Source organism: Mesitornis unicolor, unplaced genomic scaffold (assembly GCF_000695765.1).
Source record: "Mesitornis unicolor isolate BGI_N332 unplaced genomic scaffold, ASM69576v1 scaffold22726, whole genome shotgun sequence".
Taxonomy (NCBI): Eukaryota; Metazoa; Chordata; class Aves; order Mesitornithiformes; family Mesitornithidae; genus Mesitornis; species Mesitornis unicolor.
The window spans coordinates 1-12,301 of record NW_010190617.1 but is presented as its reverse complement, the minus strand read 5'-3'; the positions used below and the strand labels follow the sequence as shown (position 1 = coordinate 12,301).

Here is a 12,301-nt window from a genome sequence, read left to right as displayed (position 1 = left end):
AAAGGGTAGAAAGGAGGACCCTGGGAACAATCAGCCTGTCAGCCTCACCTCTGTGGCTGGGAAGGTCGTGGAACAGATCCTCCTAGAAGTTATGCTGAGGCACATGGAGGACAGGGAGATGATTCGAGACAGCCAGTGTGGCTTTACTAGGGGCAAGTCCTGCCTGACCAACCTAGTGGTATTCTATAATGGGGTAACTGCATCAGTAGACAAGGGAAGAGCTATAGATGTCATCTGTCTGGATTTCTGCAAGGCCTTTGACACAGTCCCCCACAACATCCTTTTCTCCAGTTCTCAAATTCTATGAATTTGATGGGTGGACTGTTCAGTGGATAAGGAATTGGCTGGGTGGTTGCATCCAGAGAGTAGTGGTTAACGGTTCGATGTCCAGATGGAGATGGGTGACACGTGGTGACCTTCAGGGATCCATACTGGAACCAGTGTTGTTTAATATCTTTATCAATGATACAGACAGTAGGATCGAGGGCACCCTCAGCAAGTTTGCAGATGATACCTAGCTAAGTGCTGCAGTTGACATGCCACAGGGACAGGATGCTATCCAGAGGTGTCTAGACAGACTGGAGAGGTGGGCAGTTATTGTGTGATGGACAGCACAACTGGAAAGGTTTTGGTATGCGTTAGCTGGCTATGATTTGTTTCTGTATTTGTTCAGCTGTAGTAAGATCGCACAGTAACTCTTCCACTGTTGTGTGTTGGGTTGAGTTCTTAGAAGGTAATGCTGGTGACTTAGTGCTTAGGCTTTGCTAGTGTGTAGACATCTCCATTGCAGAAGTGCAGAAAATAACTCTTTTGGTGATACAAGAAAGCTTTGAAAATCAGAATTAACTTGCACTTGGAACTTCAACTCAACTGACTTTTCAGTTAATAGTATGGTTTACCACTGAAGCATGTTTTCAGCAGTCTGGCTTCTAAGGAGATGAGCAGCTGTGTCTTGTGTTGAGCTTGAAGTTGATATCATTGCTTTCAGGTTTTGTAGATTTGTTGATAAATGCAAACTGCAGTAAATATCTTGGGACTTTATACATGTAATTGTTTAACTCTAAACTTGGCTCAGAAGGGAGAAATAGGGCATTAGAAACTGTGAGATTAGCTTGTTTTTTGGGAAGAAGTCTCTGACCAGTTTGGTAAGTATCATCTTTGCTACTGCTCGGAGTATTTCATCTTGTAATTGGTAGTTTGTTTTCCTTCTGTCATTTTTGTCCAAAGGAAAAAAGAAGTTGTTCTCCAAAAAGATCTGGAATTAACTATAGTAGTCATTCCTTTCAGTATTCTGCACCAAACCTATTCTGTCAGAAGTACGTAATTTCTTGGAAATGTTAGATTTGTATTCTTAACAGTGTGTGTTGAAACCCTGGTGCTGTTAGGAAATTTATTAAGACTTGGCCTCTTAGATTTGTGTGAACTTGAGAGATCACTTAGTGCTTTCTGTTCTGAAAGGTTTTCCTTTATTGCCACCCTGGAAGAGGAATGATACTTTCTCTGTGTGAGGGCAGAGAGATGCCTTTTAAAACCAAGTGACTGTCTCAGATTCTTTTCTCTTCCCCCTGCAATGCTACTATGTTGTACATTGGCCTGAATCTTTCAAGTCACATCGAGTCTTATGTGAGTAAAAGAGTCCAGCCAGGTTCTAGGGTAGAATTAAGGACAAGGTGGTTAAGATCAGTCAGAAATGACACAAATAAATCATGAGCATACGGGAAAAAAATTTGGCGGCTAGTTATGTATAATGGAAAGGTGCTGCTATTTTGTAAGCTGAAAATCAAGCACAGGAGTATGAGTGTTTTGTGCTGTACAACATATATATACACATATATATGCATATATATTGCACCCAACTGACCTCTTCTTGTAACTATCACAGGGTTAAATGTATTTTTTTCTGAAGATTTCCGAACTGTCATTACAAAAGCCACTGAATTATCACCCTCCCTGCAGGTATGTCTTCTGTGTCCTGTGTACTTCGCAAGTAGCAAATATCATGGGGATAGTTTAGATGTCTAAATTGCTCAGGCCAACCTGCAGGTTTTGTAACTATGAAATAAAGAAGTTTAAGGGCGTGCAAAGCACCAGATTCTTTTATTAGCTGTGAGTAGCTGAAAATATGAAACCACAGTGAGACAAGAATGGGTTCACTGTGTAGTTCACTAGTTAAGATTACAGGAAAAGAAACTTGCATGAGAAGAGCTGTGTTTCTCAAGGCTAGAAATAACCAGTTGCTCTGAAGTGGTGCCTTTTGACAGTTTAGTATTCATAAGTATGAGCTATTGTACTGGGTTCAAATTAATAGTTTCAGCATATCTTAAAAGAACCAAAAGAAAACCAACCCTAAACAACAAACCAGAGTGTCTTTTATCTTATAAGAGACCTGCATAGAATTCTTTAGTGTGGTTTTTAAAAATTCAGTCCTTTTAACTGTAGAACCCTTGTTTATTAATACACTTTCTATATTTTCTAAATGGATGCAGTCATTGGGCTAGGTGGGACCTCCAGGGGTCTACAGTTCATTCTTCTTACCAGAACTGCATTGTTCCTCCTACACGTTTGTTTAAAGACTCCATGACCCCATTAGGCAATTTATTTTAGGAGTTCTTTATCCCTAGAAAGTATTTTCTAATGTTTAATGCAAGTCTTCCAGACTTCAGAAATTTAATTATCCACAATGGGTCTGCTAAACATACCTTGGTTCTTGACTGAAATTTGTAACTAATATCAATACTGTAAATACTGTAAACTTGAAATTTTTTTACATTGAGTTAAATGTAAACACAGACAAATGTGTATGCTTACTTTTTTCTTACTTTTGTACTGAAGACTAAGTCTGCTTTTGGAGCTTGTTCAGATCGTGTTACACGTGTATGCTTGAGCATTACTGAAGATGAATAGAAAACACTTTGTGGGAGATCTGTATAGCCTAAGTGTGTGTAATTATGTGTAGCCAGTTACTGTATTCTACTTACCAGATGTATTAGCATATAAATTGGTTTTAAACTAAGGTCACTTCTCATTTGTTGAAATATCCATATATATGTATATAAACATATGGATATATACACATATCTTGGAAATATATATATGTATATAAACATATGGATATATACACATATATTGGAAATCAACTCTTTGTCTCTTAAGTGTCATGCTACTTTACCCAAAAGAACGTAGGCTACTGTTAGACGAATTTTATTTTCACTTGTCTGTCACATCTAGAAGGTGGACTTTTAAAACATTTTCTACTCCTGACCAACATGTTTACCCTTTCCAAGTAACTTCTTAAGACTGAGTAGTGCTCTTTCTGGGCTGATTCTACTACGAACAGTCATACCTTAAAAATTCAGATTTTCTTAGAAATGGCTGTGCAGACTGGGCAGACTCAGAATAAATGGAGAAACTTGAATTTATAACATGTCTGCATGAATTAATACATTGGAATTTATAAACTGGATTCTTTGAGTTTTAGTAATGCATTAGGGTTCAGATTAACCCATTATGAATTAGTCAAAACAGTTTTCTTTCCTGAGATTTTAGGGGTTTTTGTCTTTTGAATGCACCTCTCACTCTCATGTTTTCTAACTTGCCCATTTGTGTAATTGGACAGTGACATGATAGCTGATCAGGCTGAAAACTATTTTTTCATATATTCTGGGGCAAAGAAGCTTTATTTTCTGTTGTCCAGCCACACATTAAGGAAATGCATTACACATGGAGCAGATGTTGAGCAGGCAAATCAAATGGTTCTGCCAACCAGTTTGCTATGTGTACTGTGAAATTAATCCTGCTGTTGTCAAATATTAACATTGTCTGCAGTAGAGCAGTAAGCAATATCAAGTCTGATCTGACTTTTTCCCATGCCATCATCTCCTGAGTAGCACAAACTCAGAAATGTTGCTTAAACAACTTATGCCCTTTCAAAAATACCCTCCACAAAGAGTATATAGGATCCTTCCAGATTGAAAATACAAAGTGAAAAGAATAAAAATCTAATGCACTGTATTTTCTTTCTGGATATGAATTTTGTGCTATGTTTTGGCGTTTTGAGTGTTTGGGGTTTTGTTTGTTTGTTTTCAAGTTAATAGCAGCTCAGGTAATTATGGGAGGGATGGAGGGTGTGTGCAGTCATGTCCCAGAAGATGGGGACTGTATGTAGTGTTTTGTGCTTTCTGCTACCAGTTTTGGTAGAGTTGAAGCCTGTGGTAACAGCAGCCATGGTTGCAACCTGCTGCAAATATGATTAAATGTCAGATAAATTCTGACAGGTGAGGAAGGGTTGCAAAAGGTGGCTGGAGGGCTGTGCAAGCACATTCGAGAAGGCAGCGGCTTTGCCGTTCCTCAGCCCCTTATTCCATGTGGATTCATCCCAGGAATCAGTCTGGCCTTGTATCAGGCATTAGTATAGTACCTGTTCCCTCCACAAATCTGACTTGAAATTGGAACAAAACACCATAGATTTGCGTGGTTAATTACTGAGTGACTTTATCTGCTTCCAGGGTGTGCAGCAAAACTAGCAGTTTTATTTGAGAGGTTCCAAATTTCAATTCCTGTAAGAAAAAGGATATGGAACAAAGCTTATTTGGTAAGTAAGTATTGCAAGACTATCTAAATTTTCTGGTTAAATGGTCGTGCTGCAGTAAACTTGAAACTAACACCTCTGAGAAAGTGTGAAAACGAGTTGTGCTGAGTGTGGAGGGTTCTGTCTGATTCCTGAATGGCAGGAGACTGTACCCACACAAGATCTGAGATACAGTGTTAAAAGAAAAAAGCTCATAAAATTATAGTGTTTTTACAAATACAGTAGTAATATGGAGAGGTTGGTGATGAAGGTTGTTCTTAAAAGTGAGTCCTTTTCTAGAGTTCACATTCCTTGGATGATACAGAGATGATACTGAGACTTTGAAAGGCAACCACAGAACTCAGCCACCAGCTGGGGAAGTGTGATGCTGATAGACTTCCACTTGCAGAAGAGATGAGTGAAAGGCAGTTTTGGTGGGTTATTTGTTTTTCCTTTTCTTTTTTTCCCTTACTTAGAGAAACCCCTAGAGCTTGCATCTTTCGAGGTTTTATTGCCCAGAGTAGCTACTAGAACCATTGGCTCCTTGTGCAGCCCAAGCCCAGATTACAGCTGTGGAGGCAGGCAGCCCAGTTCCATCAGTCTTCCCCCAGCGCTTGCCTGCCAACCTCTTGCCCTCCTCATGCCATGTGGTGAGTCAGCCCGGCGTGGTCTGTGGTCTGGATGCCGCTTTGGTGATCAGGCACAGAGACTTCCAACCACCACCTATGAAAACACGAATGCGTGGGTTGTATCCTATGCACAGTAATATTTCAGGCATTGCCTCAGCTACTGCTGGTGGCAGTGTGTTGGAGAGAACAAGCATTGGCACTGCCAGGCTTTGAGCCTTCCTTTACTTTAGTAGGTGGACCAAGAAAGCATGAGCAATGTTTGTGTTGGTGCTTCTCCAGGCTTATCTGTGGTTTCTGCTGGCTAAGTGAGCGCCTGGCACCTTTCCTACGCTGTTAACATTGCGTAAGGAAAACCAACAAACTGCAGAATATGAATTTCACGTGTCTCCAGGCTGGTGAGTTTCAGTGTGCAGATGATTTGGAGAGGTAGCCACAACCTAAAGAAAAGCAGGTCTCTTTTTTCAGTGGGTTTAAATAAACTACAGCACTCCATAGCAGTAGGAAAAAAACCATATGGCTTTGCAAATGAGTAAAAAATGACAGTTTAAAAGTAACTTGTCATTTAAATAAAAAGCTTTGAGTCAGTTTTGGTTTTGATATTATCTACAGTTCCTATTGAATGATAGTGATGGTAACTAACAAGCTGGTGCAGTTTAGTGTCTTGCACGTTGTGAAATAAATACTGTAAGAACAAATAGTGATTGGCTACACAGCAAGCCTTCAGCAGATCTTCATCTTTAATATGTTCAGATGTCTCATTATCAGGGTGCAGCTATGGCATTGGGAATTTCTAGCTGTAATCTTTAAAATGTTGACCAAAGCCCTTTAAGAGCGTGAGTTGAATGGTTCATGCCTGTGGGCAGTAAGAGAAGGCACACACTGGGCAGTGAAAGTCAGCCTTGCTTCCTCAGAAACTCCTCTGTAAGAATGTGCATGATGCAATGACTCTTCCCTGAAGGGGAGGGGAAAAATCCAGAAAGTCCCTCCTGCCTGACTGTGGGGTTTTTTTTCTTTTTTTTTTGTGTGTAGTGATTAATTTTTCCAGTCCCCACTGTAGCGGTAAAAGGCTGTCTGAGGGAGCCGAGTCCCTTCATCATATTTATTCATATAAATATTTGCAGAAAAGACAGACTTTTCTTCAGGCAAAACACAAAAAACAGCTGTCATAAATTACAGCAGAGGAATCCCACTTAGATGGGATGTCACCCTCACAGTAAAGAAGTTTTTTCCTTATGTTTAAGTTGAACATAAGGAAATGAAATATCAGCAACTCACATCTGAAAAGCCGAAGGTGGTGCTGCAGGAGCAGTTCCAGGGTTAATTTTTCTCCTCCTATGGATGGGAAACAACTCATTCAAGGGAAAAAGAAAAGCAAGAAGCCAAAACTATCGAGGAGATGCTATCAATCCAGATGAGTCAGGCAGCTTCCAGCAAGAATGTACTTTTACCTCTGTGTAGCAATATCCAATCTTCAAGAGAAAGAAATCTGTTTACCCAGCATTTGGATAGGTTTTTATTCCAGGAAAGGAAAATATTCTCATGCCAACAGTTAGGTGTCTGTTCACAGAAGCATCAGTACTGCTGTTTCACAAAGGTTTGGATAAAAAAGATGCTTAAATGTAAGCTAGGAAGAGCTAGTACCATTACTTATGTGAACTCTGCTGGGGCAAGGAATACATTTTCATTTTCCATTTCTTCATAAAGTACTCTTCAGTGTTCTTAAACAATACTATTTTTAAAATGTTTTTCTTTATATTTTAAATAGCATTGCAGTGCATGCCATCCTATAATGTTCCTCAAATGTTTAAATTTTAAAATGTATTATATATATTCTATTAAACTCAAGATGTGTCTGTATGGACATATCTGTATGTGTGTGTAGCTGGTACTTGTTTGACTGTACCACTCAAAGCACTGAAGAAGCATGACTGAAGTTGATGAGTAGGACAGTGTTGCGGCTGCTGATAACCTGGGGATTACCAGCACATTTCAATATCACAAAAGTTATGTGAAGAGTTACCGATTACTTCAGACTGCAAAGTCATCTACAGATAAAGTGCTATCAGGGTGCAGCATGCAGGAAACCCCAAGTTTTTCCTTGGGATAGGCATTTCTTTCGCCATTTCGCCACATGGCAGAACAGCCTTTGAGCAAAACTCAGTGGAACTGGGCAGGCTGGCCCTCAGCTCTGCATTTGTAGAAGGAAACGCCATCAAAAGCGATTTTGACAAAGCTCCAGACTTCAACTCCTGGCAATGGGCTGTTATGCAGGGTATGGGAAGGTGTGTTGGTACAATCCAAGTAAGCTAATACAAGACCTGTGACAAGTGTGACTAAACTTGGATGACGTTTCAGTCTGGTGATTGGTTTATAAAAGTTCCCTATTACCACACTTGAGCTCATATAACATGATGAAATACTACTCACATTTGATGTGAGGAACTACTTAAAGGTCATTGCATTTTGAAAATGTGTTTGGGAAATGGATAGATAAAAATTCCCCAGCCCATGCTGGCAGGGTGGCCTTTCTGCCTTTTACCTTCACTTTGTTGGGGGTTTTATTTTTCTGCATTTTTTTTCTCAGTTCTTTAATTCCCTTAATTGGATTAATTAGTTAATTATTCAAAGCTGCACATCTAGCGCTCAAATATATCTGCTGAGGGTTCAGTGCTTGGATAGTGAGGTATAGGTGATCAGCCGAACTGAGAGCCTGTGCCCATGAATCTGATGGAGTCTAGCTTCTTGATTAGATGTTGTCCAATATGCTGAGTATAATTGGTTGTTTTTAAATAAAAAATACCTTCATTTGAACCAGAACTTTCACCTTTTTTGATCTGACAGGTGTTTTCCTTCCATCTTTTCCCAAAGTAAAGAGGATTGTTAGGCAAGTTTTTGTTTCTGCAGAAAGGTAGTCTTCATGACCGTTATTTCTTTAGTGGGTGTCATTATGTAGTGCTGCACTTTGTCATACAAAATTTGTGTTTTCTTTTCTTGCTTGTCAACGTGAACTTGCAAAAGGAGAATGCATCCTGACTTTTGCCCAGATACACTGGTGCACAAGTGGTGAATTACACGTGGATGTCAGCACCGGGAAGTTTTCGGGGCGGGAAGAGTGAGGGGTGGGTCTGTTCAAAAAGGCCAGCAGGCTCCCAGCTGCCTCTAGCAGCACTATGGTCACTGCCAGCAATCGACTCATCTGAGCTTTCCATACACCCCAGGAGCACAAAACCCAGCTCCCACCAGGCAGGCACACATGTAATATTCAAGCCTTTACAAACACAGAATGAGATTGCTTTCACCAGAGACCCCCTGCATCCCCAGCCCTGGGGTCAGGCTCACAGGGGTGCACATACTGGAAAGGCAGGATTTGGAGGACAGCAGCAACAAATGTCAGTATTTGTGCAGACAGCATCGCGGCACACCCGCACCAGTCAGAACCTAGGACGCCTGGCAGTCTGAAGGCCCAATGCACTTTGGCCTGATGGGCTGGGCTCACCTCACCATTCCTTGCCCAGATGCTGGCAACACTGAGCTGCCCTCTCTCCAGCAGTCGGCATGGTGTGGATGTGGTGCCCAGCAGCACGACTGGCAGCGATTTCACAGCCCCTCCTTCCTCCGATGATATATGCATAGATGATGTCCTGCCACAAACACACCTCCAATCTCCATCCACCAGCAGATGACCTGAAGACAGGCCACCAAATCAGATCACATCTCATGGGTAGGTCTTTTACATTTTTGCAGCAAAATTTGTGTTCTTTGGCTCTGAATGGCTAGCAAGCTGGAAAATAAATAAATAAATAGATAAATAAATTTTTAAAAAATCTCAGCACGGCAAGCAAGCACGCTTGTATGACAAATTTATGAGGTAAAGTAATATTGCCTGACATCATTTGGGAATTAGTGCCTAAAAAAAAAGAAAAGAAAAAGGACCTTTTTCATGCCGGTTTCCTTCATAATTAGTTCCAAACTTCAGAGTGACCACAGCTGCCAAGTAAGAACAATTGCTTGTGTTTAATTGAGAGCAACTCAAACGTTTTTCAGCTAAACTAAACCAAAGCCAACCCGGGGATTTTGGAAACCGCTGATAATAAGGGGAACTCTGGAGTGTTTAACAATTACTTCCTCATAAGTCATAACCAAGAGGAAGAGAGATGCTCTTCAGTCATGGAGCTGCTCTCCTAAGCATGAGGGGGATCACGCTTTCCTCCCTCTGCTTACTGATGCACCTGATTCAGGATGAGATAACCAGTAAGTAAAGGCTTTCTGCTCTTTTCCTTTGTGAGGAGGGGGGCTTGGGTCTGTTATTGAATCTCCGAATGAGTAAAAAAAAAAATCTCCAGTGCATTTCAAAAGTCCTGTCATTTCCAGATTAGTCTGTTATTTTGTCCTTCAAGGTTCTGAAATGCAGCTAAAGCCAGCATGTTGCCTATTGAATTTATTCATAGCTGTATTACCAGTTTCAGTTCAATTAGTACAAGTCTTATCTGACTCTGTGATATGCCAGTGATAAAGCTGCAGTAATAGAGTCATTTGGGTCACTAAACCCAGAAAAATATTAGGATTTAGATGCTTCAGAGATGTTGTTAACTGATTCTGTCATCTGTAACCATCACAGTTTGCAAACAGATTCTCTTGAAAATTGTTGGGCAGCTTTTTCCAGAAGTTCAGATTGGAAAAGCAGTTAATCTCAGGTTATTTTTTTATTAGGCAAGAGCTGGTAAACATGGCTGTGGCAACTGTTAAAACAGCTATAATTCCTGCAGGTTAAAGTTGAGATGTGGAGGAAAGAGCATTCAGCTTTAACTACTGATGTAGCTGCTTAACTGCAGGCTCTGTGAACTGATCTGTAGGTTTAGTTTCCTGGGATGTCCATCAGGCATCTTTCACAGCAGTAAACTCGCTAAGGAAAAGTGGAAAAAAAAAAACCAACAAAGCAAAACCAAACCACATAGAAGTGTTCCTTTCATAATACTGAATGTGTTCGCTCTGTAACTGCTAGATCTGATCCTTGTGACTTGTAAAGTTTTGAACATGATATCCAGATATTTCATTTCCCTGCAGTATGCTGGTGAGGAAGCCTAATGAGCTGTAGCAGTACCCTTTTATTTAAATGTGGAGATGTGTGTCAGTCACAGACTCATTACCTTATCAGTCCTTATTATTTGCAGCTATTTTAGTTGTGGAAAATCAGGACCTGCAAGATTTGATTAAGCCACAGAAGGTGGAGTTTCGCTCATTAAACTTCAAGAGCACTTTGCATTGGCAGCCTGGAAGGGCCAGAGAGACAAGAGACACAGTCTACTTCGTGCAGTATAAAACGTAAGTACTAGGGGAACTCCAGCCTCCTGCCACTTCAGGGCCCATCCCCACTTGGCACACCGAAACTATTTCTCAGGTGACACGGGACATTCTCCCCATATGTGGGGAACAGCCACGTCCTGCTCGGCTGCCAGCTCTCTGTTGTTGCTGTGCTGATCCGCAGCCTGTAAGGGGCACCTGAAAAGCCCAAGGTAGGCAGGGAACAAGCACCTCCAGCCACACACTCTGCAGAATGGGGAAGTTTGCAGGGGACCTCTGGAAGTCACCAGGTCCAACCCCCAGCCTAAAGCAGGTCTAGCTAGATCAGGTACGGCTGCAATAGGACATTTAGGGTATTTCAGTGGCCCACCTTGCCTAAGTCAGTGATGGAGAGTGCTTCACATGGCAAACTTGAAGCAGTTCTAGGAGCTGGTCCTCAGAGGAGGTATGCTTCTGTTCTTGACGCACCTGGTGAGCACCTGAAGTCACCTTTGAGAAATTAGTTGGTGGAAACTAGCATTCTGCCCATCACTGAACACACCAGCTAAGCCAAAGCTCACCTGCCTCTCCCATGGGGCAAGCGTGCAGAGGCTGGTGATCTACATCTCTGCTTTAGGTTTCTTTCAGAAAAGACAGAAACCTGTAGCTCACAAATGCCTATGAAATCAATCTTCCCTGCCATCAAATTGAAGAAAAGTGTTTCTTTTCATGGCAAAATGCTTGGCAGTACCACTAAGTTAAAATGAGTGGTTAAAATAATCTGTATGGACCCTTTTGGCAACAGCTAAAGCTTACAACCTTCCTCCTCTTTCTCCATAGGTATGGGCAGAGCACGTGGCAAAACAAAGACGACTGCTGGGGGATTCAAAGCCACATCTGTGACCTAACAAATGAGACCTCTGACATCCGAGAGCCTTACTATGGCAGAGTGAAAGCTGCCTCAGCTGACGTCTATTCCGACTGGACCCTCAGCTGCAGATTCACTCCCTGGCGAGAGAGTAAGTACAAACATACGGGTCTCTCTGAGAAAGGAATTGGATTTTCTGTGGCACAGAATACATAATTTCTGCTAGCTATTTGCAAACATGAGTAATCCTTTTCTAGCTACGAAGCTGTACCAAAAGAAGTTGCGAGTCAATAACTCCTAGGTGAAGGGTTGCGGTAAAATAATTTTCCCCACACTTGGATGTCAATCTATTATGGATAAGTAGCCACTTATCTATAATTAGGGGATCAGAAACACAGGGCTCCCTTTAATGCAACTGCTTCCTTAAGGCATGGAACTACACAAATTACTTTCAGCCATTTTTGGAACTTCTGGAAGGACTGAGCACAGGATGGAAAAGAAGAAAATGTTCTCTGCTTGAGGGGAAAAAGGGAGAAGGGAGCAGAGAGCTGCATGGGCACCATTCTTTTAGCATTTATGTGTTTTCCTGACTGCAGTGTGTTTAGAAAGGATACTTTTATTTAGTCCAGTCATTGTAATGCCATAGTGTGTTAGAAACTGGAGGACTGTCAGAACACTGAACAGTACCGGTGTACCTACTACTAAGTTTGCCGTAAATTAACCAATTTTCTCTCACTGGTCAATGCAAAATTGAATTGTGAATGTCAACACAGGTGACTTCACAGCTCTGAAATGCAAATGCTTGTGCAGATGAAACCACAAACTTTGACATGAAGCAGTACCTTGCAGCAGCAACAGCATATCTCACCCTGTGCCATCTCCTCTTCCTGGAGAGATGTGTGGAGCAGCTGCTGTCCTTCCTCCCAAATCCCTGGGGCTGCACAGAATCACAGAATC

At 41.4% G+C, this 12,301-nt stretch overlaps 1 protein-coding gene across 1 annotated transcript; it reads left to right on the top strand.

The window, feature by feature from the left end:
* Positions 1-9,350: 9,350 nt before the first annotated feature.
* On the top strand, positions 9,351-11,495 carry IL22RA2 (interleukin 22 receptor, alpha 2; the record flags this gene model as incomplete). Its single annotated transcript, XM_010186459.1, has 3 exons — positions 9,351-9,447; positions 10,368-10,518; positions 11,317-11,495. Coding segments are annotated over exons 1-3 (427 nt in total), but the record flags the coding sequence as incomplete, so codon positions are not given.
* Between the last annotated feature and the right edge of the window lie 806 nt (positions 11,496-12,301).